This window comes from Lutjanus erythropterus, chromosome 9 (assembly GCF_056507025.1).
Source record: "Lutjanus erythropterus isolate fLutEry1 chromosome 9, fLutEry1.hap2, whole genome shotgun sequence".
Taxonomy (NCBI): Eukaryota; Metazoa; Chordata; class Actinopteri; order Lutjaniformes; family Lutjanidae; genus Lutjanus; species Lutjanus erythropterus.
The window spans coordinates 33,750,438-33,778,256 of NC_139325.1; the positions used below are offsets into that span (position 1 = coordinate 33,750,438).

General features: G+C 40.2%; 1 protein-coding gene and 3 non-coding genes across 4 annotated transcripts; all 4 read left to right on the top strand.

The window, feature by feature from the left end:
- The first annotated feature begins 372 nt into the window (after nt 1–372).
- ncapd2 (non-SMC condensin I complex, subunit D2) lies at nt 373–26,649 on the top strand. The gene is made up of 32 exons (XM_084727244.1): nt 373–513; nt 1,316–1,435; nt 1,536–1,611; nt 2,083–2,141; nt 2,238–2,413; nt 2,906–3,051; nt 3,569–3,696; nt 3,887–4,010; nt 4,126–4,273; nt 6,025–6,222; nt 6,304–6,438; nt 6,529–6,616; nt 7,700–7,916; nt 8,052–8,170; nt 9,974–10,174; nt 10,260–10,434; nt 10,823–10,907; nt 11,114–11,250; nt 13,106–13,238; nt 13,560–13,635; nt 13,741–13,956; nt 14,070–14,230; nt 17,173–17,284; nt 17,414–17,537; nt 19,406–19,561; nt 22,387–22,564; nt 22,697–22,791; nt 22,978–23,058; nt 23,630–23,813; nt 24,718–24,886; nt 24,984–25,103; nt 26,361–26,649. The coding sequence occupies exons 2-32, from the start codon at nt 1,318–1,320 to the stop codon at nt 26,441–26,443; spliced, it is 4,218 nt and encodes a 1,405-aa protein (XP_084583370.1). The 5' UTR covers nt 373–513; nt 1,316–1,317; the 3' UTR covers nt 26,444–26,649.
- LOC146321923 (small nucleolar RNA U85) lies at nt 2,497–2,817 on the top strand. The gene has a single exon (XR_014771438.1). It is a non-coding gene; the product is annotated as a small nucleolar RNA U85 (small nucleolar RNA).
- Nucleotides 5,469–5,778, top strand: LOC146321924 (small nucleolar RNA U85). Its single transcript, XR_014771437.1, has one exon. It is a non-coding gene; the product is annotated as a small nucleolar RNA U85 (small nucleolar RNA).
- Nucleotides 6,663–6,963, top strand: LOC146321925 (small nucleolar RNA U85). Its single transcript, XR_014771439.1, has one exon. It is a non-coding gene; the product is annotated as a small nucleolar RNA U85 (small nucleolar RNA).
- Nucleotides 26,650–27,819: the final 1,170 nt, after the last annotated feature.

Sequence of the window (27,819 nt, forward strand, 5' to 3'; positions counted from 1 at the left end):
CCAAAGGCTTATTATTACATTTCAAATTTAGTAGTGAAATGGGAAAATTATTTGGATAGAGGTCATGTTTTTATTTAAAATCTTGTAATTTTATATCCTTAAATGCAAATGTTCTGAAAGTCAGTATTGACCAATTCAAACAGGGAATGATATTTGCCTTGAAACACTAAACGGACTGACAAAACAGAAAGCCATCAGGACTATGGTCATCTATAATGATTTACAAATCTCTTTTTAGTTTAACTATGTAATCATTTGCTTCTTGTTCTTTTTGTTATTAACTTTATTTCTCTTCATATTAAATAAAGAAAGAATGACCGTGAGCAACGAGTCGCGTCCTCCCTGATTACTAAGGCGCATGTATGTGACGTCAGAGTTCCACTGCTTTGGCGCGAGGTCCAAACAAATTTGAAAGTCAGAGGATTCAAACCGTTTGACGACGGGGGACAGAGCAGACGACACTTTTGTCTTCAGAGGTCGACATTGTGGCTAACGGGACTGCAGGCGCTACAGGTGAGCATAGTGTTTCTAAATATGTTGAACAGAGCTGTTGGATATGTTTATCTGCAGTCGTTTCTGTTAAGTATAGTAAAGTTATGAGCAACAATTTACGCTAAACAGTTGCGCTAGCCAGGCTAGTTAGCCTGCTAACTGTACCAGCAGTGGCAAACGCCAGTTGTTGTTGGCCTGTCTAGCTTAATTCGCAACAACAAAGCTTTACTGTTTGGTTAATAGAAAGTTGTATGAGATTTTCCCTAAATAATCAATCGTACCGACTACCATTAGTTGGCAGGTTAGTGTTGTAAAGTAGTTTTAGTTAAACACTGTAGCCTCCCAGCTAGCATCAAGAACGGATCAAAATAGAACTAGATTAGTGGTGGTTAAATCCACGAATTAAAAAACAAATTTTATACTTATCATTGGAGTGCCTCAGATATTTTCCGACTGCCATCTCTTTCTTTGCACCTCAATTATCAGTAAGCCGCAGTAATTGTTTGTTTTTATTATATGCTAATTGTTGCCCTTATCCTTAAAGAGCACCTGATTTTTCATTATTGTTTTACATTTCCAGCACTACTTTTTTGACCCAGTGCAGCGCTCACTTTTTTCATCTATAGTCTTAATTTTGTTGATGTGGTAGTCAAAGACCCTAAGTTTAAAGCTGTTTCTTCGCCTTGTATGGAGCTGTAATTCAACGATAGATTGTACTTTGGTTAGCGCTAGCGACACATGTCGTTACAGTGCTAAATAAGTGGCTCATTTAGTTAAAGTTGCAAGTTGCAAATCAAAGGTGTGTTTGTTTGTCTTGATGCAGGCATGTCGTGGGACTTTTTTGTTCCTGTGTGCGTGGGTGACCTGGTGAAGACTGGGGGGATCAACCAGTATGTCGTTCAGGATGTGGTGCCTCCGAAACAGCTGCCACCCTATCTCAGTAGTAAGTTTTGGATAAGTTGTGGAGCTGTTCTTTGTCAGACATTTAATTTGGTTTTGTGTGTTTGTGATTTAACTAAAGCTTCTACCTGTCTTTCACACAGAATTTAAGGCAGCACTGAGAAGCCAAGGCCCTTTGTGTATATTGGAACACTTTGACACAGGCTACAGTGTGCTACAGTAAGTAATGCTCATATTTTGCTCTGGCACCACTTTTTTATGCGTTTCCAATTAATGTCAATGGTAAATGTAGTCAACTGAAGCAATACATTTCTTAGTTTGTGCTATATACTGACCAAGAAAGCAGGGTTCTGCTTGGAGAGCTGTACTGGTAGTGCCTACATGTACCAGCATGCATTGTGCATGAGCTTCTGGTGCCCACGCCCCCTGAACATGTATCATCATCACCCAAGCCCTTACTTTGTTGTTCAGAACATAGTTTAGGTGACAAAAATACTTATCTAGCATGCCCCCTGCCTATCAAGAAGCAGAGGCTAGAAATCCAACCTGAAATGGCCTGTAGCCTCTCTGAATTAGTTTATCAATTGACTGAATTTACCATCAACACTGATTGGACATCTACATTAAAAAAAGTGGTAAATTTTCCCTTTATGAACTGTGAGTACAAAGCTACTGTGTTTACTTTTTTAGGCACTGTAACTCAGTGGAGCTGGGTGTGAAAGAGGATACTCTGGATTTACTAGTGCAAGGTTAGACCTTTTTGTGTTTCTATGTTTAAATCAACAAAAATACAACCTTGGTATGTTTGGGTGATCACACATTGTCTCTTTTTTTTTCTTTTTCAGTGGTTAGTGGCCTGGCTGCTTCTCTGCCTGCACTTCTTGTCTCCACCTCCATCTCAGCTGCAGAACGCAAAGAGAAACTTAATGCAGTTAAAATGAGTGTCTACTTGCTTTGCAAAATCACAGAGACCCTTGAGAGTGAGTCCTACAGACAGAGTATCATCACAGCACCTGGGAAGGTATGGTTAGAAGAGACATACCTAAGAAATACTTGATTAATAACTGTGATGGTGAATTGTTCTGTGTTTAACCATTTTAAAATGCCCATTGATGAGATTGTGGCAAGTTTCGTGATCCAATCAGATCCAAGAGATTGTGGTTTCTAGCCTGCTGTTAGATGGGTAGTCTTGGTAGTGTGGTAGAGTTTTATTGCACTGCTGTAAGGGCCCAACAACAGTTAACTTGTCACCTTCTACAACCTCTGCCACCCAAGAGCAATGGGATGTGACAGATAGGAGATGTCAAACAATGTGTGTCTGATTGTTTGTGTTGTATGAATGTGTATGTGTCAGCTGGCAAGAAGCTATAGTCTCAGTATAGTAGGTTTGATGGGTATGAACAATCCTTTGGTAATCTGAGGGCATGTATTGTATATTGATTTCAAGTACAAGGAGCCCATCATTTGACTATCTATCTTGGCAAATTTATCAGGTTTTGTCTGTCTTGCACAGGGTAGTAAAAAAGGCAAAGCTGGTGGAGAAGGACTATTGCAATGGGATTCCGAGAGGGAGAAGGTGCTGCAGGCCCTTGTCCAGCTCCTCCAGCTGGACATCCGCTCCCTTTGGAACCTCTCCCTGGTGGAGGAAGAGTTCATCAGGTACTCTGCTGACTGTGGAGCCTTTGGCAAAAGGATAATACTAGGCTTAGCCGTCTTAATTCATTTAGTTGGTGTAATTCCCCACGTTCTGCTCCAGATCTCTTCCCAGCATTGATAACATTGCAGACTTAACTGGAACATATCAGATCTTTGCTTTTCCATCAATAATAGCACATTTAACCTAATAAGGTTAGATGATCTTGGAGCTACATTTAATTGCTTAATTATTGTTTCCATTGTGAACTATTCCTCACAGTCCTAGCTTTTTGTCTTTAGCAGAAAGGATATATAGTAAATATACAGCTTTCAGAAAAATAACATACAGAATTAGTTTTTTTATTTAGCCCAAGAACCACCTCAAATGCGATGTCCTTACAATTCTGCTTAATTTTTCAACAGATACAGAACTTAAAGTATAGACGGTAAAATTTGATCTTGGCTTCAAGTTGCTTTACTTGCTGGTTGTACTACAACATGAACAAACTTAAGTTTTTGCTCTGTCCCTTCCGTCTCTTAGCTGTGTGACCTGCTGCTGCTACAAACTACTTGAGAACCCAACCATCAGCCACGTAAAGAGCAAACCCACCAGAGATGGTATAATCCACCTGCTGGGGGTGCTCATCAAGAAGTACAATCACCTCCTGGGTTAGTCTCTCAAATACACCCTGAATGTATAAGCAAGATGTATAACTGAAGGAGCATATCAATCCCATCGGCTTCAAGAATGTGATGTATAAAGAGCAAAACATCACATAACCTCTTGTTAATTAGTAATACACAGCTGGTTTGGCGTTGCAATATAATTTTGGTGTATACTCTCTCTAAACTCTTACAGGTGCAAGTGTAAAGGTGATCCAGTTGCTGCAGCACTTCGAGCAGTTGTCATCTGTCTTTGCCCAGGCCGTGTCTGTGTGGAGTGCAGAGTATGGAGTCAGGGCAATCATAGGAGAAGTAATAAGGTCAGTATGCATAATTTGTGTGCATATTAAGTTTCCAACAAGCAGTCCTCATTGTAATTCTGCTGGCTGACGGTGCTTGAGAGTTCATGCCTTGTTATTTTTCTCATTCTTTCAGGGAGATTGGTCAGAAGTCAAGTGAGGAGCTGGCTAGAGAGGGGTCAGGAGTCAAAGCTTTTGCTTCCTTCGTTTCAGAACTGGGTGCCCTGGTGCCTGAGTTAATGATCCCTAACATTAGTGTGCTCATCACTCACTTGGAAGGGGAGGTACTGCACACTTGAGCATGTTCATCCTACTAACATTGAATTATTCATTGTTGTTGTTATTATTATTATTATTCAAATGCTGGGATATTGATCTGGTATAAAAGTTGATGTGACAGTGAAACCAGCAGAAACCCCGGCATTGCACAGTAATAGTGAATCATATTTTGAGTAACCATAGCCTATTGTTTAGCACAAACAAGTAAATGCAGCAGGATTTGGTGGAAGGGGGAGGGATTTTTGAGAAAACATTAGGAGAAGAGCGTGAGTTTGTTCATTAATTTAGTCAATAATGGAGACATCATTTCCGATGGAAAAATCGTGAGCGGTGGCATATTAATGAAAGTGAATCAGTCTAAACACAGATGGTGTCATTCTGTAGCCATTAAACCGGGCAATCAACATTTACTTCATAATGATGAGTTAAAGCAAAAAAGTTGTGTGTTTCCACTTTAATGACTCACCACTATGCTGGCCTTTGTGTGAGGGCTGCTCATGCAAAGAAATCCTTAGGAGAGCACAAACTGCTTGAGTTGGTAGATTTCCATTGCCCACAAATCACAGCTCTATGTGCCTATCAGGACTTTCTGTGTAGAGGTTTATAGTTTTGCTTGTCTGAGTGGGACTGAGCTCTTGGCTTCATAAATTTCATTTACTGCTGTTAAGGTCCTGTCGTTATTCTGGGTTGTGATTGACTTGTGCTGTAATGTCCACACATATTAAAAACAATGACACAAAAGAGAAGCAGAAGAAGCAAAGTTCCTTTTGCTTTTTATTGCACACTTTTTCTGTGATAAGACTGCTACAAAGTTTGCTGCTTCACAGGGTAATGGAACATAAGTTTCACACAAAACAAAACTTCACAGTATCCAGTAAAATTGTAGATAGTCTTTCAAGTGCAAGTTTGCCTTTACTGTGAAGTGACTCAAAAAGAAACTTCAACAGCAAAAAGTAGTTGTGCTCAAGTATGAATTTCTGACATTTTATTTGGTCAAGAAGTTCTGTTGTTCCAGTGTAAGTTGTTAGTTATTCCTGCAAGTTTTGCAGTGACAATGCCACAAGGCATCACTCCTCACATAGGCCTTGATAAATGTTGTCTCAACCAAAATGTGGTACATGACTGACAAAAAAGATTGGAAGGAGAAGCACAGACTTAATGAGAATTGCCTCTTCCACACACACTACTTGAGCACATTTTGCCCTGTGATGAGACCAAGGCGAATACGAGCATACTGAATGAGAGTTGGGTTCTTCTTGCCTTGACTGGCAGGTAATCTTGGCAGTGCAGGGGAGGATTCTTGCATTGCTGTAAGGGCCTGCCTACAGTGACTTAGCTCAACCCAAATTATTCTTCTACAGTCACAGGAGAGTAATTGTTGGGGAGAAGCTGATAGTGTGGTGTGTGTTTGTGTGTGTGTATGTGCATGTGTGTGTGTAAGACAAGGAGTTCACCCAGCTCTCTTTGTGGTTCAGTAGCAATGAGTTGCCTCTTTGGTAATCTGAGGGCAGATTTTAGAAATTCATCTGGTCACAAAATAATATGAACTAGAGAACTACCATAATTGTTTCTTCAGGACAAATTCCAATTATCAGTAACAAAGGGGAATAAAACCAGTAAAATTAACTTGGTCATGAACTGCCACAATACACAAATGCTCTTCAAGAGTCCATGATTGTTGTAGAAACTAACATAATTTTACTGACAAAAAGATTAGATGCAAACTTATTTTCTATTTCCGATTTTTTTTTTCCAGAGCCACACAATGCGTGTTGCTGTGTGTGAGGTGCTGGGAGAGATCCTCGTACGTGTCCTGTGTGGTGACGGCCTAGATGAGTCTGGTAAAGCTGACCGTGATCGCTTCTTTGACACACTGCAGGAACATCTGCATGACACACATTCCCATGTCAGGACACGTGTGCTGCAGGTCTACACACGCATCGTCAATAGCAAAGTACGTTTTTACTGACTTTTAATGTACATGCACCTGCAATTTAACGTCTACTTTGGTGACAAGAACTATCTATGTGTTCAGGCACTGCCTCTGTGTAGGTACAGTGAGGTGATGGAGCTTGCTGTAGGGCGACTGATGGACAAGTCGATAAATGTAGTGAAGAGTGCCATCCAACTGTTGGCAGCCTTCATCGCACACAACCCCTACAGCTGCAAGGTAACTAAAAGCAACATGATTTAGACCCAAAATGCCACACATTTCTTCAAATTTCACAATCTCACTAGCATATGTTATTCCTTCTTTCAGCTGAGCAGTGCAGACCTGAAGAAGCCATTGGAGAAAGAGACCGCTAAACTCAGAGAGATGAAAGAGAAACTGGAGGGGAAAGCACCAGGTGAGAAAAATATGAAGTTATTTTTCTTCATGCTCAGTCATATTTTGCCCCATGATGAACCCAGGGCGAATACGAGCTCACTGAATCAGAGTTGGGTTCTTCTTCTTTGCCTTGACTGGCAGGTAATCTTGGTAGTGTAGGGGAGTCTTCCTGCTCTGCTGTAAGGGCCTGCCTACAGTGATTTGGCTCAGCCCCAAATTATTCCTTTAAAGTCACAGTGGAGTAATCACAGGGATGAAGCTGACAGTGTGTGCGCGTGTGTGTATGTGTGTAAGAGGCAAGGAGTTTACCCAGCTCTCTTTGTGGTTCAGTCAGCCATGAATTGCTTCTTTGGTAATCTGAGGGCCAAGTTCAGAAACTCATTTGGACCCAGCAGGCCAAGTGTGTCCCCTAAAAAAAAGTAATCTCAAAATTCACATATGTAACTTTCAGCCTTATAAAGTAGTTGGTAAACCTTGGGATTTTTATTAAGTGCCAAGTGTTCATTTTCAGGTTTTAAGAGTTGTAAATTGCTTTTAGTTGAAGATTGATGTATCTTGTATAGATGAGCTAGACCTGTATATATGGATGGGTATCCATTGGGGTTGTATATTGTAAGCACCAATTGCTTATGCCAAACAATATCAGATGAGTTCTTTCTCCCCCTCTGATTTGGGATTTGCACTTGTTAACTAAAATCACAATGTATATGAAAGTTGGCATACAAAACTATTTAAAAAGATGTATTAATTCTTAACTACCAGACAGTGTATTGTTGTTTAATTACCATCCCTGGTATTCATGGATATGCACTCAAGGAAATGAAGGCGGAGGAAGGGTTTAGTTAGTGCTTTAGTTAGAAAACAGCCAAATCTATCTAAGAAAAATAACTGTTGAAGACCAGGAAAACGTTAACAAAATATTATCAGATGGTGACACTTAAGAGCACACCATCACAATCTATTTTTTTAACCATTCTGTTGTGCTGTTAATTGATTTATTTTCAAATATTGTTTGTCAGTTCTTCTGAAATTGCCTTTGTAGCTCTGACCTGAGTCATCCTTATTGTTTTTGTTTTTCTCTTTTTCCTCTGCCTCCTGGCAGTGGCCGTGATTAAAGCATCTGAGCTGTGGGCCGCCATGGAGCCCGAGCTGCTCGTCACTGTCAGGACAGAGCTGGAGCCCACAAGTGAAGCAGAGAAGGAGCAGCAGGAGAAGGGGGAGGAGGACGACAGGGATGTGGAGGAAGACAAGGAGGAGGAAGAAGACGACAGAGCAACTGCAGTCAAGATTGCTCAGTACCTCCGTGTCAACAAGTACAGGTGATGCTAATTCCCAGTGTTGGCCTGGGTAAAAGTTGACTCAAGTGTCACCACTTGAAGGATATTTTTTCCCTGCACTGCCAATTAAGCCAACAATTTGATATGTGGAATTTCTTTTTTCTTCCTCCTCAACAGGAATGCTGTGCGTCTTTGCATAAGAGCCCACACCTGCTTCCCTGAGTCTGAGATGTTTGCTTCTCTGTCCACTCTCACTCCTGAGACCTTAATGTCCACACTGGCTCTGATTTTCAAAGGTAATACCTGCACTTGGTTCACCCGACGCATTTCTATCCAGAGATAGTCATCAAAAGTGCTCTCTGGCGTGAGTCTTAATGGAAGCAAGATTGAATACATTTAGGATTTGGTTCTTTGCATTTCCTCTTGACTGAAAGATAAAGTGAAATGAATTTTCTTCAGTGTCAATTCATTAAAACAGACTCGTCTGTAATATTTACCCTGAGAGGACAGGATATATTTTAGAGCCCAAAGAGAACACTACACTTCTCAAATAAGCTGTCTCATTCGTAATACATTTCATAACACTAGATGACTGAGTATGACACAACCTCCGCCAACACTATGCTTCATTTTTACAGTTATACCTGATGCACATGTTGACTGGCTACAAAAAGTTGCAATCATTACATAAAAGAAGTTGGAAGCATCCGTTGGTACACATGAACTGGGACATATGAAATGCCCCTTTGGATTTTATCCAGCATATTGCGGCTATTTTGGCATCTAGCAGTTAAGGTGGGATCAAGTGTTACATCACAAGTACAAATTATTGAGTTGAACATCAATTACCTGTGTGTCAGCTTTACTAGTCTAGAGTTTTCTAACAGTCTAAATCTAAGGTCAGTACCTGAATTGTTATGGTGCTTAAAATTTAACCCTGAGCCAGTTGCATCATGGGTTTAAAGTGCTGCTGAAGAACAAATGTAGCTGAAAACAACAAGTGTGTCAATTTTTGATGAATGTAGACTGAATCACCTTGCTGTTGTGCTAACAAACAACAGTCATTTCCAGGGAGAAAACTTGCAGTTGATTTGAATTGCAGGGATATGTAACTGTAATTTTGAAAGATATATATTTAAACATGGTGGTCCAACCTCTCTGATGTTTCTGCTGTTCTTATTTTATTGTGTTGCTTTGCTAGTGTCTTTGATAACCCAAATCCACCCAACAGCAACATCTCACCACCAGTCAGACTAACTAGTCTAGTTTAGGGTAAGATCAAGATTAGAGCCGCAACTAATGATTGTTTTCATTGTTGAGTAATCTGCCCTGCTGATGATTTTCATGATTAATTGTTTAGTCTATAAAATGACAAAGAAAAGCTGGAACTAGCAACTGTTGGACATTTTTGCCTGAAAAATGACTAAAATTATTAATTTATTATCAAAATAGTTAGCATCTAATTTTCTACTGATCCGCTAATCTATTAATCCATTAAATGTTGCAGCTCTACTCCGGTGACATTTTCAGTCTGTGACCCAATGGATACATTGGATCCCCAACCTACTGTTGGTGAAAGCATAAAACATGCATTTTTGATTACATATATACTTTGAAATAACATCATGAAAAAAAACATTCAACATGCTGCTGTCATTAAATTGTACATACCTGTCACGGGGGTTTTCTACCTGGGCGTCATTAGAAACAAATATTGTGACTGGTGCTATACATTTAATGTACACTGGCTCGGTTATACTGACAGGCAGCAAAAATGAGACTAGTATGCACAGAAAATTTGAATTTGATGGCTTATTCCTTAGTATGCTGTCAATGTTTAATTTAACACTGCTGCGGCTGCCTTACGCACACTAAAAGCCTTAAAGCAAAGAGAAGAGATTTAACTTAATTATAGCCCAGAAGCCACAGTGTTGAGTAATCAAGCAGCAATGGAAAAATGGTTCATTGGATGACTCCTTTTATTACTGCTTTTCAGTTTCAACTCACTACATTTTATGGTTCTTGTCGTCATGCCCCCCCCCCATTTTTTTTATATACATTTTTTATTATTATTTTATTTTACTTTTTTCTCTCTTCAGGCTCTGATGATGATGCCTCTGAGCTCAGCCAGAACTTGCCACCAACCCCACAGAAAGAGGGCGAGAAGGAGGGGGAGGATGGTGAGCTAAAGAAGCAGGAGATGTTGGTGCAGTACCTGAGAGACACAGAAACCTTCGCCTTACAAGTGGAAAGAGCAATCTCTGTGATTAACTCCATGCTCTACTGGAAAACCACTTCAGGTAGAAGCCACTATTCACCAGAGTGCAAACCTACTCAAACATGTTGAATACTTTCACACTTGACAACTGAAGTCTTTGGCTCTAGTGGTCCAGGAGGCGGTGCAGTTTTGTGTGACAGTATGCGAGTTCAGCGTCGCCAACTCTGTCAGTGGGGTGAGGAAGATGCTGCCTCTGGTCTGGTCAACTGATGCTGCCATTAAAGATGCTGTGGTTCAGGCTTACAGGCGTCTGTATCTGAACCCTCAGGGAGACACTGTCAGGTCTGTAAAACTGCTGTAAACTGTAAAACTCACTATAAAGGCTGATCAGACGAGCCAATCGGATGACAAAGCAGCAGAATCCGAAATTAACACCTACTAAGTTCCAAATGCAGGTAGATTTTCTGTTTGGAGAGTAAATCTCAGAAGGGCATACTGGTGGTTAATGTTTGCTCAAGTAATCATTTAATGAAAAACTATGCGGATTCTTTACCATGTTTTGGTGTTATTTATGGGTGTGCTGCTTCTGTCCTCTGTCTTTGTCTGAATGCATTAAATGAATGGTAGTCAAAAGTACTGGTGAATGCCATATCGTGATACAAGCAAACCTAAAAACACTTTGGACAGATTTGTTTTGTTTTTCTAAAGTAGCTGTCTCATCATTCATTAGGATGAAAGCCCAGACTCTTGTGGACAGTCTGTCTGAACTGATGGTGGATGCATCTTTGGGAACAATCCAGTGTCTTGAGGAAATAGTGAGTAACTGTTACTACTCTCATATTGATCATCTCTGTGTATGGTGGTCAATTATAGAAACACAGTTATGTAGAGTATTGAAGCACTTGTTTTTACCAGCCGTAAAATGTCAAACGTATAGTGTCTTTTCTTTACTTGTCTGCTGTATTTTGGATTTAAATAAAGCATATGGGGAGCTGTAACATGTTTCTGGTGGTTTCTTCAGGTGCAGGAGTTCTTCGGCAGTAGCAGCAACCTCCAGTCCACTGTAGTGCAGGTCTTGTGGGAGAGGTTTACTGGCAAACGAGAAACCTCTGGGTTATACAGGCGAACTGCTGTGTTACTGCTGGGCATGGCTGCACGGTAAGACCAAAAAACCAATTTGCCCCAAAGAGACAGTCTTCTTATGTCATGATGAAGGGAGGGGCCATGCAATTTTACTAAATTAGAGGCTTTAACTTTTCTTTCCTTTGACAGACTAGTAATTTTGGTAAAATATGCTAATCTGCTCTAAAGGAGCAGGCCGAACTGTGACTCAGCCCCACCTACTCTGACTGTGTAGAGTCACATGAGTCGTTGGATAAGTGGTCACAGTGATTATGCCAAGGAAATGTAAAATTCAGTCAGTTGTAGAGTACTCAATTTACACCTGGTGTTTTGATCAGTATCAGACTCGTGCACAGCTTGTGTTGATTCACTTTGTCATTCTGTCCATGTTGTGATCTGATCTCATTTACATTAGTAGGTGGGGCTGTCAACCAAAACAAATATGGTAAATTCTGGGAAACAGATGTGATGCTCCACAGTTTGTATTCATTTTCCAGTTTTATAGAAGACAAACTCTTTATTTGTCTCAGTGCTCACAGATGCTGTGCATACTTTCATGACCTGTTTAATATGGGTTTATGAGAGGTGTGTTGAGTGGTGAGGGAAGATTTAAGTGGAGCTCTGCTGAGGTGCATGGCAAATTTCAGACTGAGTCATGATATTTCTGCTACACTGAGCACAGTCATTTTCTGGTAAATTGCATTTACATGTAGCTGACTATCTAAAATCTGATTATATTCCCATTATAATTTGTGGTGCTACGGGTGTGAAAATGCATTGATCTTTTTAAAGCAACAGTATTACTCTAGGTTATCAGTAAAATGGAAATCTCATCCCAGTGAGAGATTAGTGCTGTACACATGCTTCAGAATAGACATTTGAAAAGATATGTACGCAGGTTTAATAGTTTCAGTCAACTGGAAGTTGCAGTAATGCCACATAATATTTAAGTTGAAGTAACATAGCTGCTCAAATATTCACAATTCTAACACTTCTGTATTCACAACTTTGTTTTGCTTTACTTTTATTCCAATTTAAATAGGAAAATATATTATAAAATATAATTATCATATACAACTGACATGGTAATTTAATAGCAAATCATTTGCAAAGCTACACCTTCTGCTCAAACATGAGATTTTTCATATCGAGATACAAACTGCATTTTAATACAGCTGTAAGATTATAAGATCAATTTGAAACCATTTGCACTCAGAACAAACCTCATTCCCTGTTTTATATTAAAATGAGCTGGACTATCTTTTCATTTGGCAGAAAAAAAGAGTTTTCTGTTGAAGTTTAGTAAACTAAACCGTTTTTTTTCTCCCAAAAACATTTATGTAAAAATTGCGTTATTCCTCGCTGCATAAAGGCACTTCCTATTACATTTTGGTCCTGCCTCAGCCACTTGACATTCAGCAAATCCTCTCATTAGTCAGAATACAAGCTCAGCCTCGGCTCCTCTTCATTGTAATCGAAGTCACGACCATATAACTAGGCTCCTTGCCAGTGCATTTCACTGAATATATATATTTTTTAGTGTTCCCCCTCAATCTACCTCAAAGGCTGCCACTGCTGTAGGGAAGAGTGAGCGAGCGAGAGAGTAAAGAGAGACTATCTGCAGTCCACCCACACTGCTGCCTCTCTTCATCCAGCCGGCAGCATTCATAACCTATTAAATCTTATGTGCTTCTCCTAACCCGTCCTCCTACACGCATTATCTGGGCAGCAGCCTAGCACTGGCAGGGCCAGCACATAGCAGTTGGGGTGATGTAGGGCAGAGATGTTATTACTTCACTTTGAATAATCACATGATCATTTGGGAATAGAAAATGTATGCTTCATGCCTCTTTTTAAAAATGTGTTTTTTGTATATATGTGAATATAACAGGGCAGAGAGGGAGGTGGTCCTCAGTAATCTGGACACTCTTTGTTCCGTGGCTCTTGGAGAAAAAGTGACTGAAGATTTCCTTCTGGCCAGAGATGCAGTTATCACCATCTGCAGCATCACTGACCACGTCAGGGTAAGACAGACTGTGGTTTCCTTCTAGAAGTGTTTCCTTATAATCAGAAGGCCAGATTGCCTGTTGATTGAATCAGTGGGTCCAAAATCTTCTCTTTGGTATGTAGGGATTTAACTGTAATGTTCAGTTTGAACACCTATTATCCCATGCTCACACATTACATCTACTGCTGGTAATAATTCAGCCTATCTGTTGGCCGCACAAATGGAAATCCAACCTATGATGTTTTTGATCACTGTAGAAGAACAGACTTGTTTTGTCATGTGGTAGATATTAAGTCAGTAAACATGCTGACATCATGCACTGTGATATTTCCACCAGCAATCAAAAGGTGCTCCATTCAGACTGCCCCAGGAACATCAGCTCTTCACCTGCCTCACACAGGCCGTGGCAGAAGGTAAATTCACACAAACGTGTTGAGGAATTTCCTCAGTCTGTTTGTCTTAGCCTTCACTAGCCCTGGTTTTGTCCTCTTACTTCATCTTATCGGTCCTTCCTCCAGGTGTGGTGATGGAAGACCCATACTGGCAGAGCTTCATGGAGCAGGCTGTCCGTCTCATATACTTCCTGGCTGAATCCCCTGACCAGCTGTGCTCCCGGCTGCTCCAGCGCAGCGCCCGCCTCTTACTAGATCAGATTGCAGAAGGTGGCGAAATCAACAAGGATGCTGGCCAAATGCAAGAAGGATCTCAAGAGTCCAATGAACAAGGTGAACAAGGTGAGTCCCATTGTGTCTCAGTTTACATTGACACAATGTTACCTGTTCCAGTGGTCCTTGCTTTTTCAACATATTCTTAATTGCATGTGTCCATGTGTTCTTCTCGCCTGCAGTGAACTGTGTGTGTCTGGCCCAGCTGTTGGCTCTGAGTGGCTGCGTGGCTTTCTGGCAGGTGTCTCACCTTGAGCGCAGTGTGAGCGCTGAGCTGCGGAGGAGGAGAGGAGAGACGGAGGAGAGGGAGGAAAAGGAAAAGGGCCCATCCAGCAAAGCTAAGGTAATGATGCTGCAGAGACTTAATTATAACATCTGTACAGGGTTGACAGGATATAACGGTACTCACAATAACTGCGACTTTTAAAAATTTAATGTTGATCATGTAACAATACACATATATTGCAGCTTCACATGATATGATCATATAAGAAATTTGGTGTCACACTATAAATCATGTCTGCCTGGCATACAAACAGCGAAGTTAATTTTAGCATGGAGTTAGTTTAGTTTGTAAATTATATACGTATCTACAAATCTCGTACGTTTTTCCATGCATTGTGTTTCTTGGCAGTATGCTTTCCTCCATTACTGTCTCCCTCACCCGCTTGTATGTGTCACTTTTGGCTACTTCGCCACATACAACTGTTCTCTCATTGACTGCACTTTAAAAGGTCAGTGGCACACAAGCACTCATTGCCGTTTTTAAGCAGTCCACCATGTCAAGGGTAGCGCCTCCCCTTAGTTTGGCAGAAAAGAAAAGAATGGCACAGCCACTGATGATGTGTGGGCACCTTAAATAATCCAGCACCTCTCACACCCAGTGATGAGAAGGTGAGAGTTGTTGGAGGAGGGACACAATGTGAGAATGACGCATGGTCCTGCCCCTTCTAATAGAGACTAGGCAGACACGTTTGATGTTTTGTTTTTCTCACGTTGTTGAATGCAAGCATCTGTAAAACAAACATAAAATTAGTTAATTACAATTACAACCAAGACCATGACTGCTGCAGATACTCAGTAAAGCAGATAAATTTAAAAAATGAAGTAATGAATTCCCTGTGGATTTTAAAAAGCCAGCTTAATTGTTTTTAAAAGCTTCAAAAACAGCTTAAAGGATAGCTTAAAAATCTGAATTGAGTAAAGAATATTTTACTAGCAGAACCAAATTGTTGACAGGGTTCAACCTTTGTTTCACTGGAATATATTTGTTGTTCCAAATACTTGGAAAAAAATATTTCTTTACAGGGTTTGTACAATAGTGATAAAGTATTCCTTGAATGCTTCTTTGCGTTGAGGAGTTAACAGAGCATGTGACCGTGTTTGTTCAGTGGCGTTCTTCTGGTGACACTCATTGACTTCTTGCTCTGTCGCAGAACCTTGTGTTTGCATTTCCCCTGGCGTTTCAGAGATTACTGCAATGAACCGCATGTTGAGCATAAAGCCTCTGTGCATGCATGTAGCTCACGTACCATCTGTGGAGGCTTGTGCCACAGTGTCTCGTGCAAGCACAAATGGAGCTAAAGTGTGTAAATGTTACACATTTAGACAGTCATCTGAGAAATGCCATTGCCATGCCAGTATAGAGTAAAACAACTTTCTAGCAACAATGCCAAACAGCTCATGGTTCTAGGTTCTCCAGTGTATTTGCTACTTTTCTGTTTTCCATTATTGTTGCCACAGTCTTTGCTTTTTGACAGTTAATTGAATAAAAAGACATGACATTTATAGGGAAAACAACCATTCAAACAAGAAAATAATCATTAGTTTCAGCCCTATTAAGTTCATACTGTTGGTACTGGAGTCTGATCAAGTGTCGACTTGTCAGGCCTAAATGACAGTTACTTGTTTTTTTTAAAAGTGCTTCTGCTGACTCTTCAATGTGAGAATGAAGCCAAAACAACCCCCAGAGTGGTGAAAATCATCAGTCTCAGCAGGTTGACGAGAACAATTATTATTGTAGTGACACAGTCAGATGAGTGACGGCTCATAATTGTTCACCCCATCAGGGAACAGGAAGATAATGTCTCCTTAATTAACATGACAAGTTTTTCATTTTGGTTGTTGTTTTACCTTTTCACATTTTTCTCTTAGATGAGCAAAGAGAGACAGAAAGTGGCAGAGTGGCATACAATATAATTCGTAGGTTGGACTAGAATCTGTCACAGGGTACACCCCACTAGGATGAGAGGTTTGTAGTGATCCTCCATGTAAAATGCCACATGAGTGATTTGCAGAGAGTTTTCATGGATGCTTTAATGCCTGTTTTTCCTCCTGCAAACCCTTTTGGAATCCATTGTAATCACCTTTCAAGTCAAGCATGTCGGCCATGTTTCATACTAAAAAACACTTAAGTATGAATGAATATGAATTTGAGAAACATTAATCTGCAGTCAGACTAAAATACACCAGGGGAAATTTACTTGTTTGTTGTCGTGCTAAGCAGGACTCTAGCAGGTGAACAGTCGCAGCCCACAAAGTTATAATTTATAACTCTTTTTCTCAAACATTTTACTGACACTGTGTTTGCTCTCACTGCAGCCCAGCAGCATCCCTTCTTTTCTGCTGCTCGTATTATTTCTCCCACAGTTGTAAAACAAGGAGATCAACAAACAATAAAACTGACTTGACTCTGGAGAGCCTTGAGGTTTTATTTAGGAAACAAAGTTCAAATTTGACTGCCATGTCAGTTCTAGATACTATGTCATTATCATTTTTGTATATTTAGGCAAAACTTCTTACACAACATGTTGTCGGTCACAACCTACATGACGAATAATTATTGATATTGACCAATATGAAACTACACTATTGTAGTATTTTTTTTTAAATCTGTCCATTCACTAGCCATTTGGCTGGTGGACAGAAGTAAATTTTGGACCCTGCCTACACTGGTTTTCAGCATCAACAAGTGTTTTATTATCTCAGAGTTTGAACACTGTGAGGAAAAGGCATGCATGTGAAACATGCCCGCATCAATAAAAGGATTTTGTAAACTCAATTGGACAATTTCTAGCAGTTTCTCGATCCCCATCTGCATGCACTTCCTGATGTGAAGCAAATCTTGCCCCGTTCCACATAGGACTATAAGGGAAGCTAAATCTGGCCTGATTGTGCCATTAGCAGAGTGCGTTACATGTAAGCTCAGAAAGCTCACATGATGTTTTCTTGGTTTACTGGAGAGCGAAGTGGCGGTTTTGTGAAGCTTTCATGTTTTTCCAACAGCAAGCAGCTAATGAAAGTGCCATGGAGGAGGAGCTGGGGTTGATTGGTGCCTCTGCTGAAGATACGGAGGCTGAACTCATCAGAAAGATCTGTGAGACTGAATTACTGGCCGGTAATAAAAACCTCTTGACTTTTGATTTTTGAGCTGCATTTCAAACCCACTCTTCATCAGATTTTATGATGTCTTCATACATCTCTTAAACCTCTTCTCCCCATGCTTCTCTTCTCTCTGCCTGTTTAGAGGAGAACCTGCTGTGTGCATTCCTTCCCCTGCTGGTGAGAGTCTGCAGCTCACCAGGACGTTATTCCCACCCACAGCTCACCACTGCTGCCTGCCTGGCACTCTCTCAGTACATGATGATAAGGTAAACACAATGCCTAATCCCATGTGCCTTCTAGGGATGCATGGATTTTTTTTTTCAGCCAATACTAATAATTTCCATCCTCTCAGGCTAATACTGATAACTGATAATTTCACTTTTTTGTATTTTAAAAACAAGCAATCTGCAGTTAATGCACACCTGAGACTAAGACAGACTGAGATGTAATGAGCAAAAATAGATGATTTAATATTCCAAAGCCTCTGACCAATGCTTGAAATTAAGGATGTCCCATTGTCTCAGGGGCAATAAAATATCACCCAGGACGCAGAAATGATGTCTGGGACAATTCTGGGACTGTAGATATTTATGTGTCATGGAATATAGGACTATGTCATTTTATTTAATGTTTTCAAATTAAAAAAATGTAAGGCGCCACTGCTACATTCATCAAGCAAAGATTAAGTCTGATAGGACGAGGTGTCTACAGGCAGTGGCAGTACACACAGTGCATGAGATTCATTGGATTTTTATTTTATATATTTATACATATATATGTCTTGTGTAGTCAATCAAGTGCAAAGGTGTTCACGAAAGAGCTGTGTTTTCAGTCTTCTCTTAAAGATTTAGAGGGACTCTGCCAGTTGAACACAGTTTGGTAGCTTGTTCCACAATCGGGGAGCCACAGACTGAGAAAGTCTAGCTAGCAAATTTGGGCCCTGTTGTGGTGGCTGAATCAAGCGTCTTGGCAGAATGCAGTGAGTGGAAGGGAGCGTAGACCTGGATTAGGAGTTCAGGTAGACAGGGACAGTTTGAGTTGCTGTTTTGTAGGCAAGTGTCAGGGTTTTTTGAATTTGATTCGGGCTGTGACTGAGAGCCAGTGGAGTGATCTGAACAGTGGAGTGATGTGCTGTTTTTGGCTGATTGAAAACCAAACGTACCACTGCATTCTTGGTCATTTGTAGCAGTTTGAACGTGCATGCAGGGAAGTGTGCCAGTAAGGAGTTGCAGTAGTCAGTGTGTGATATTACGAGCGCCTGAACCAAGAGTTGTACTGCATGCTCAGATAGGTAGGGTCTTATCTCCCTGACACACTGTCCTGGTGTTTTAAAATGAAATTATTTACTTTGAGAAGTTCAAAAAGTGTGTATGTAATTTTCAAGCACTAGTCAGATGGGTTGGCATAAGCACTACAGTATGCAGTGATGCATTTATTGACCAGTTAACTCAACTAATGAAGAATAATTAAAAAAAAAAAAGGAATCTGACCATCAGGTTTTAAGTGTAAGGAACAACTAGCAGGGTTTCAGTCTTGAAAACATGTTGCAGACAAGACTAAATCAATGAAGTAATGTGAGTTACTGAAATGTTATTAAACTATATTTATTGCAAAGAACAAAAAAATAAATTTGGGACAATGGTTGTAAAGTCTAGGGCGACTGAAACTGGGACACTTGCGGGACATTGAGAAAATGAGTTTATTTCGAGCCCTGTCTCTGACCTAACTCAATCTAACAGACATCACTTGAAAAATAACAGAACTGCTCTCTGTTTTTATCAGTGAAGTTGGTCAAAAACTTCACAAAGATACTTAAGTTTATAGAGCATTTTGCCAAAGAAATCAACTCGACTACTTTGACAGAATTTTTCAAATCTTGTCCATCTTAATATATGTCAGTGGTGTCATACTTGGCTTTGGGAATTTGGTCCATAAAATGTCAGAAAACAATAACAGTTTGCCCATCCTGAAAAATAAATTGCCTAATTGGGAAAATAACCTGCAGATCAATAAAAAATATTTGAGTTGAAGCCCCTCATGACTTCTTTGTGAAACATAACTACAAACAGACTTATCTGAATTTTTAGGATAACATTTAATGCTGTCATTTTTTTTTTTTAACCCCTCATTGCAGCCCATCAGTGTGTGAAGAAAACCTCCGTCTTATGTTTACGGTACTGGAGCGCTCTGCTCTTCCTGTGGTCAGAGCTAATGCCATAATAGCCCTGGGAGACCTCACCGTCCGATTCCCAAACATTTTGGAACCCTGGACACAGAATCTCTATGCCAGGTAATGTAATGAAGTTGACATACTTAATTAAATCAACCCAGTGTATAAGAAATGTCATAATAGTAGCTCATCACGCACACAAACACACACACACACGTGAATCTCTTTCAATTAGATGCAAATTACCATCATGTCTGCAGCTTTGTTTTGTTATGAGGAACAACCTATGGCTGACGGCTCAGCTGAGTGGGTGTACTGTAAATGACGGTTCCCCCTCTCTGCTTGTATACTTGAGCCATCTTCATCCGGAGAGCACCACCACGAAGGATGTCTCAGTATGTTGTTCCTCAGCCACTGAAGTGTTGCGGCTGTCACAATGCTCCACTGAGCCACATGATGGGAAAAGTTTACTCTCTCCATCACGACTTTTTAATAGGGGGGGGAAACAAACTTTGAGATGATCTATGTGGGCAAGCTCTGATATCCGCCTTGTATTCTGACCTCTGTGGTTGCCATGGAAACCAACCAGAGCTCTATGGCCATTAGAAAACCCACCCCCCCCCACTGGTGAACTGGGGTGGAGCCTTGGAACGCCTCAGACAAGGGCACTTTTAGATAACGAACAACTTAATTACTAGTGTCATTTAGATTGTGACTAGAACCAGTGACTAGTGTGTTGTTAATTATACAGACCGGTTGGGTGAGCAGAAGGGAATCATTTTGGGTCAAGTCAAAGGTTACACAAGGGTTTAGGCTTGTAGGTACACTTTCATTTTAAAAACACTTAATGGTTTCCCAGCACTGATTCCCGGTAGCCAGCTTAGAAGCTGAAATTTTGTTTGAAGTGAGGTTTTAATTATAATGCTTGATAATGCTCACATTGAGGTGTTTCAGACGTGCAAAACATTGTTCTTTTTTTTTAATGAGTCATTGCCCTTCTAGTGTTTTCTACCTGATAAGTATTTCATAGCATTCCCTAATTGTCTCCCACATACCAACACCTCCACTGTTCTCAAGGCTGCTGCCCTGGAGCCTCCTGATAAGCGCATTAAGAATTAATTACCCTGTTCATTGCTGTTGTAAGCTCCTGCATTGGCATGTGGAAGTGCCATGAACAAGTGTTTGATCCTCTGCCAGAAGTCCTGCTCTCTGGCATAAATGAGAAATGGTTAATGAGTTTCTTTTGTTCTGCGGTTTTGGGTGAGGGTAAGTCTAAATTGGTCTCCAAATGCTATCAGATTGCCCTGCCACAGCCTGTCCAATTCCATTGTATGCAGCCGGAGGTTGTGACAGTTGTTTAGTTTGGGTAATGTTTTGCCTAATAACCTGCTTTTTACAGAAAGCTCAATTTACTAGGACTGGGAAATGACAACTGCACAGGTGGTTAAAAAAATTCATAATGCTAGTAGTTATGTGGCTCTAGGACTTGCAAAGTTTGTCTGTCAGTCCACCACTTTGGTCCAATCTGGCATATCTCAATAATTAAATGGATTGCCATTAAATTTTGTACAGATATTCATGATGCCCAGAGGCTGAAATGTACTGACTTTGGTGATCCCCTGACCTTTTTCTCTATCGCCTAAAGCAGGTCAAAAATTCATTAAATATTTATACATTTACCTGATGGTTTGGCACATAAACAAAGACTAGAGCCTGGCTGATATGATATTGGAGAGTATAAAAAATCCAATATATAATTCAAAACACGGAAATAGTAAACTTTTATTGGCATTTTTTATAATTATAGATAACTACAAATACATACAACAAATAGAACTACTTAAATCAAGAAAATATCCGATGATAAAATGCTGCTTATAAAACTAAAAATAAATAAATCTGCATTATCATATCATACAAAAAATCATAACATACCAGTATAGCTGTGCTAGGACAATATCAGGCCAGTATATCAGCCTCTAATAGACATTTGTCTCCCATTAGATGAACATTCTTACATCTATTCCCCATATTAAACAGAAAAATATGCTATGCTATCCAAATAAAAGTTCTTAACTCTTAAATCTTAACTTCCTTGTAATTTCATTGTAAACCACATGATTCAAACAAGCTATTTTTGTCCAAAAATAGGCAAAATCTGTCTAGCATCCCAATTATTAGCTTATTTTCCTCTGAGACTTTTCGTTTTTTTGGATTTGGCATCCATAATTAGCCCAGAGAGATGCAAGACTAGCTGCCTTTAGCTAAGCAAAATTTAGAGAAAAGGTTGCAAATGCACTTTTTAGTTAACAAAATTCTTTTATTTGCTTTATAGGCTTTTTTGTAAGAACTGCTTTAGGCGTACAACAAATTAGATGTGAAAATATTCTGGCTCTACATGCTGTTTTCCTCTCACTCGTTCTTGGTCTCAGTGGGTGTGTACCGTACAGCTGAATGAGAGCGCATACCTCAGCAGCGGCTCTCGCTCGTGCCAAAAAGAAACAACCCATGATGGACTCATTCAGATGGCCATATGTTCATCGAATTGCCCAACCCCATCACTGATGAGCTGATTGAGAAAATGGGTTTTCACCCTTCAACATCATTAGATCAGATTCCAATTTGTCCCAAACTTTGGTTTATGACCAAATACCTACAAATAAATAAATAACATTCCCATCAGCCCTAGCTGTACTTTGTGTTTAGTGCTAATAGACAATTATTTAGTATGCTAACACATTAACATTAACATGAACATGAACATGGTCAGCTTTGTACCTGATTTGCATCTGCATTTTAACATGGTAATTTTTAGCATTTAGCTCAAAGCACCGCTGTGCCAAAGACCAGCCTCACAGCTGCTAGCATGGCTGCAGGTTTCATTCGTTTCACTGAAGAGGTAGAAAATTAATCAGCCAATAATTTCACCTCCTCTTCTCTTCTAGGCTCAGTGATGAGGTTCCTTCAGTGAGGCAGACAGCTGTCACAGTTCTTACTCAGCTGGTGCTTAAGGATGTGCTCAAGGTCAAAGGTCAAGTCAGCGAGGTGGCTGTGCTGCTAATTGACCCCGAGCCTCACATTACCAGCCTGGCCCTGAACTTCTTCAATGAGCTGGCGACCAAGGTACACTCTCTCTCTCACGCACGCACGCACGCACGCACGCACGCACGCACGCACGCACGCACGCACAGAACCCTTACCGGAGCCTGAATAATTGGGTACATTTTTAACTCCATTCCTGGTGTTACCCATCAGGACAATGCGATCTACAACCTGCTCCCAGACATCATCAGCCGCCTGTCTGACCCAGAGAGAGGCATGACCTCTGAGGACTTCAATACCATCATGAAGTGAGTTGAATGGCTTTTCTCTCTGTGTTGAGTCTCATTTGCTGCCTTTGTCCATACTGAGCAGGACTCAGCAGGCCCAGGACAAATCGTGACTTATTTAAGAGGCTTTCAAGGAGGCAATCGACAGCTTTGCTATTTTGAGAGCTTTGTTTAGATACCGTGTTGTGTATGTGTGTGTGTTTTCAGACAGCTATTCTCCTACATCACCAAAGAGAGACAAACCGAGTCTCTGGTAGAGAAACTGTGTCAGCGCTTCAGAACTGCCAAGTGAGTACATCTCCACCTCCTTTTTTTTCTTGTCTTCAAACCTCTGACCTGCATCTTTTATGTTTTTTTTTTCTTTCTTTATGCATCCCTCCTCATTTCTGAGTCCCTCCTGCAGTATTTCATTTGTGTGCGAGGCAGGGGTGGATGCATGGGTAATTAGTGGGTGTTTTCATTGTGTGAAGAGAGATCGACAATTAACGCAAGTTCACAGTTCACTTCACCTGTCACACACACTCTGACATCCTATTCATTCATTTTGTCATGGAAACGGTCTTCCCTTATATTTAAGGAATGGAGAAAGAACAATCTGCCTGGCCATGCTTCAGTCTGCCTCTGACTCATACCTAAATTCACTTTGCCATTGTGTAATATAGAATGCCCTTCCTTTGAGTATGGATGCCGCTTAAGATGTTCCTGGAAAATGAGATTTGGCCCAAATGCCAGGGCAAAGCAATATTCAGGAGTAATGAGCCTTTTATGTTGAGGAACCAGAATTTCTATGCATTTCACATAGTTTCTAATCAGATTGAGTCCCTAATCCCGATGACTCTCATCCTACTTCTCTCCTCAGGACGGAGCGTCAGTGGTGCGACTTGGCCATGTCTCTGTCTCTGCTGTCCATGTGTGAGCGTGGTTTTAAAAGGCTGCAGGAATGCTGGGAGTGCTACAGTGACAAGCTAACCGAGCCTGGAGTCTACCAGCCTCTGCTCTCCATCACCGCCAAGCTCCGCCGCGGGGCCAAACCCCAGTTTAAGGTAGGGATGGGACGGAACCGAAACGTGAAATCAATCAGGCCCCAGAGCTAAATTATTAAAGAGTAGCCTCGATAAGCTTCAATGTTATCAATTCTACTGTGAAGTTAAGACATTATTTTGTTAATGATGCATTTCACCATTTCCAATCCAAAACAGAATTATTTCTCAAAGCCTGTTTTGTGGGTGAGGGGCGGGGCCAGCTCTCCCTCCCTCTCTCTCACACACCCACACCCTACTCTTAGTGACAATGGCAGAGAACATTATAAAGTCTGGTTACAATTAACCATGTAATGTACCAGGTTAATTTAGTGAAGTCAGTTAATTTGAAAACAAAGGATTTGAGTTATTAATCTTTTTCATTTTGTCTTTTAAATATTGTCCATGTTTGTTTATTAACAAACATGGACAATGGTCTCCTGCCATTTTGTAAAAGTTGGCCCCATGTTGAGTATCCCTGGTCCAGACACTCAGTCCGGACTGATGGAAGTCAAGTCGGATTGTTAGTTAGTGTTTTAGCTATCTGTAATATTTAAGCAGTGTAGGTACTAAGTTATTACCCCATGATAAATGTGTGAAGTAAACAAGTTATTCAGTTTACATGGATTTATCTGGATAGCATAATTGTAGATTTGGGGCATTCATAAATTCTATTACTCTTATTACTATATACACTCTTGAAAAAGAGATTTGTTAGTTAGACTTTTACCTGCTTAAATAAAGGATGTATATTTCTTTTGGGGGTTTTATTTCTTAAAACATGACCAAAAGAACTAATAAAAGACTGTTAAAATACCAGATGGATTGAGCAGTATCTAGAAGAGTGGTAGTGCTGTTTGAGGTGCTACATGCATCTCCGTTTGGTGTAATCTTTGTGTTAACTGATGGTAACGTCTTGTTTCTCCAGGCCCAGATAGATGACTTTGAAAAGCGTCTGACGGCAGTTCACACACGGGGACTGGAGAATGTAGAAAGTCCAGAGATGGAAGAGGAGAACCAGCCTAAAGAAGGATCCAGTGAGAAGACGGTCACACGGACGCCTCTGCCCACCAGAGGCCGAGCCCGGCCAAAGAGAGGTCAGAACACCGAGCATTTAACCTTCAAGCCAAACGTACGTTTAGAAAAATGGTTTGGTTTTGATTTAAAAAAAACATTTTCTTGTTTTTGTTACAGGTCAAGCAAAGCCCTCAGTTTCTGGTCGCGGCGACGACAGTTTTGTGACGCCTCAGAAATCTCGCAGGTCCAAGAAACCAATGATCACCTTCAGCAGTGATGAAGAGGAGGATGAAGAGGGTGAGTGCAGACACTTGATTACATCAGTATTTTTAAAGATTCTTCGGCCTTTCAAATGACATTCTTATTTTTTCAATTGATCACTTATTTGGAATTCAGCATGATTTTCCTTAATATAATACACTCTATATTTAAAAGAGAGCTGCAAAGAGAAGTTGATCAAAAGAAAATTCATCACCAGCTATTTAGGTAATTTTTTAAGCAAATATGTCAAACATTTGCTGGTTTCAGCTTCTTAAATGTATCAATTTTCTGCTTTTCTTTGTCATGTATGATAGTAAATGAACAGTCTTTGGGTTTTGGACTTTGTTTGACAAAGTTCTTATAAGACACCACTTCGGGTTTGGGGAAATTTATCATTTTTTAAGCCCAAAGTGACAAGTTCAAATTCCATGTTTTGTCTGACTAACTGTCTAAACCCCAAAGATACTCAGTTTACAGTCACAGGACAAAGAGAAGCAGCATGCTCACATTTTAGAAGCTTGAACGAAGAAATATTCAGTATTTTTGCCTTAAAATCACAAACCAATTGATTTTTCTTTCTTTTCTCCACTGATCATTTCACCTGTTGGTATTATATATAGAATTTACTTCATTGTTTTGACAGAAGTTAGCCGTGTACTTTGGATTAATACAACAAAGTTCTGGGTGTTCGGTGCACTGAGCTGAAACCCCACTAGTCATCTGAGAAGATTTAGGACTGTTGTACCTCAGTTACTCTTAAAAGTGAGCTGTGCTTTGCTGCAGCACTAATCCAAGATCTCAGGGTGGATTTGATAGAGAACAACTTGAAATAAAGAAATGAATCTAATTCAAAATTACAAATGATAATGATATTATGAAATGAGATAAGGTGGTGAGCATGTGGATTTTTGATCAGTGTTTATAAAGGGTAAGATTTACTTTGAATGTTGAATGAATCAGATCTAGAGCTGCAACAATTAGTTGATTAATTAATAGTTAACTGTTAAATTAATAGCCAGCTATTTTAATAATTAGTTAATGGTTTTGAGTCATGTTCAAAATGTGATCAACATTTTTCACTATTTTCTGACATTTTATGGACTAAACAGCTTATCGTTCAATTCAAAATTAATATAATTCTTAGTTGTGGCCCTAAATAGATTATGGTTTAAAGAAATACTTTGGTTTAAAATGTTCAGACTGCACACTTGAAACACAATTCTGACCCAATTTTTTTTGTTTGTAAAACTCTTGTTTTATCAAATTTAAATCTTTTTTTTCTTTTTTCCCCAGACGCTGTAATGGCGGAGAGCGAGACCCCTAAAGTGACGACACCCATCGCCCGCACTTCCCGACGAGCTCGCCTCAGAAACTAATCTGTCTTCTGTTGTCTTGTTTTATATTTGTGTTTTCATTTTTAATCTTTTATCTGAAATGATGGATTTTTACATGTTTTAACTTTTTAATCATTTTTGTATATGTTTTTTTTTTAAAGATATTGGTCATTTTACACCGAACTAAAGTAGTCTGACATGTCCAATCTAAATGTCGTTAATAAACCTGGTTCTGGTTTTGATGAGAAGTCTGCGGCTGTCTGTCTTGGTTTGAGCCGCGTCACTCACTGGCCTCTGCTCGCCGAAGAAACCTCCAGAGGTCTGGCACTTAACAAATGTGTGAAGAGTTGGTTGTCGGCTGCGTTTATGTCAAGTAAATTTATACCATCATTACAAGCAGCTTTGAAAGTCTGCTTGTATCATGTGTTTGGACAGCAGTGTTTAATGGGTTGTCACAGCTTGCCCAGACAGTATTACTACCCCACATGCTTCTCCACTTCATTTTCCTCAATTTTCTTTCTTACGACGTTCACTGTCATATCAGATTTCAGCCTTTATCAGATGAAAAACAGTTCCACTCGCCAGCGAGCGTGGCTGCATGTTGTTTATTTACAATCGTGTTTTTTTTTTTTTCCTCCTCTTGTTCAGTCTGACACATTTGCTGTTGCCTAGTTGGCCGCCTCTGTTCTCCTGTAATCAATCTCTTTTGTAGGTCTCCCTCCGCTCTCTGCCTCCCTCCCTCCCTCCCATCCTCCTCCTCCTCCTCCTCCTACTCTCCGTTGCCTACTTTTCCTCTTACAGCTCTCCTCTCGTCGCTGACATCTCATGCACGCTAGTTTAACCCCCCTCCCTCCCCTCCCCTCATTGCTAATCTCTCTCCTTTTCGCCTACTCCCTCTCCCACACGTTGTCCTCTCCGAAAAAGATGAGAGGGGTGCATTTCTGTATGTGTGATTGATATGTTATGTAAAGACACTTGCCAACAACAGGCTAACTGTACGATTGCAGCAGCACTTTGGTTTTATCTGTGGACAAATTTGAGTTAAATGGATTCAGTGGGTGCTTGGTGCGCAAACATGAGTAAATTTGCTCTGTTTATAACTTTATTTAGTGCTCTAAAAAAGATGAATTCTGTGTTTTTGTGCTCGGTATGAAACACATTTTGCTCACACAAGCTGCCTTAAAGGGACAGTTCAGCCAAAAAATAAAAACTGCATAATTTTCCTCTCTGTAGTGCCAGTTATCCATCTAGATTGTTTTGCTGTGGGTTGCGGAGTTTTGGAGATATCAGGTATAGAGATGTCTGCCTTCTCTTGAATATAATGAGACTAGATGGCACTCAGCTTGTGAGGTTCAAAGTGCCAAAAGAAATTCATTTGAAAAACTACAGAAATCATGACCTGGTTACTCAAGATGACT

What these genes read in the sequence shown, in the direction of transcription:
- ncapd2 (XM_084727244.1), top strand. Translation starts at nt 1,318, where the DNA reads ATGTCGTGGGACTTTTTTGTTCCTGTGTGCGTGGGTGACCTGGTGAAG. An exon ending in CACGCATCGTCAATAGCAAA is followed by an intron (nt 6,223 to 6,303) that starts GTACGTTTTTAC and finishes CTATGTGTTCAG; the next exon opens with GCACTGCCTCTGTGTAGGTA. An exon ending in GGGCCAAACCCCAGTTTAAG is followed by an intron (nt 23,814 to 24,717) that starts GTAGGGATGGGA and finishes TTGTTTCTCCAG; the next exon opens with GCCCAGATAGATGACTTTGA.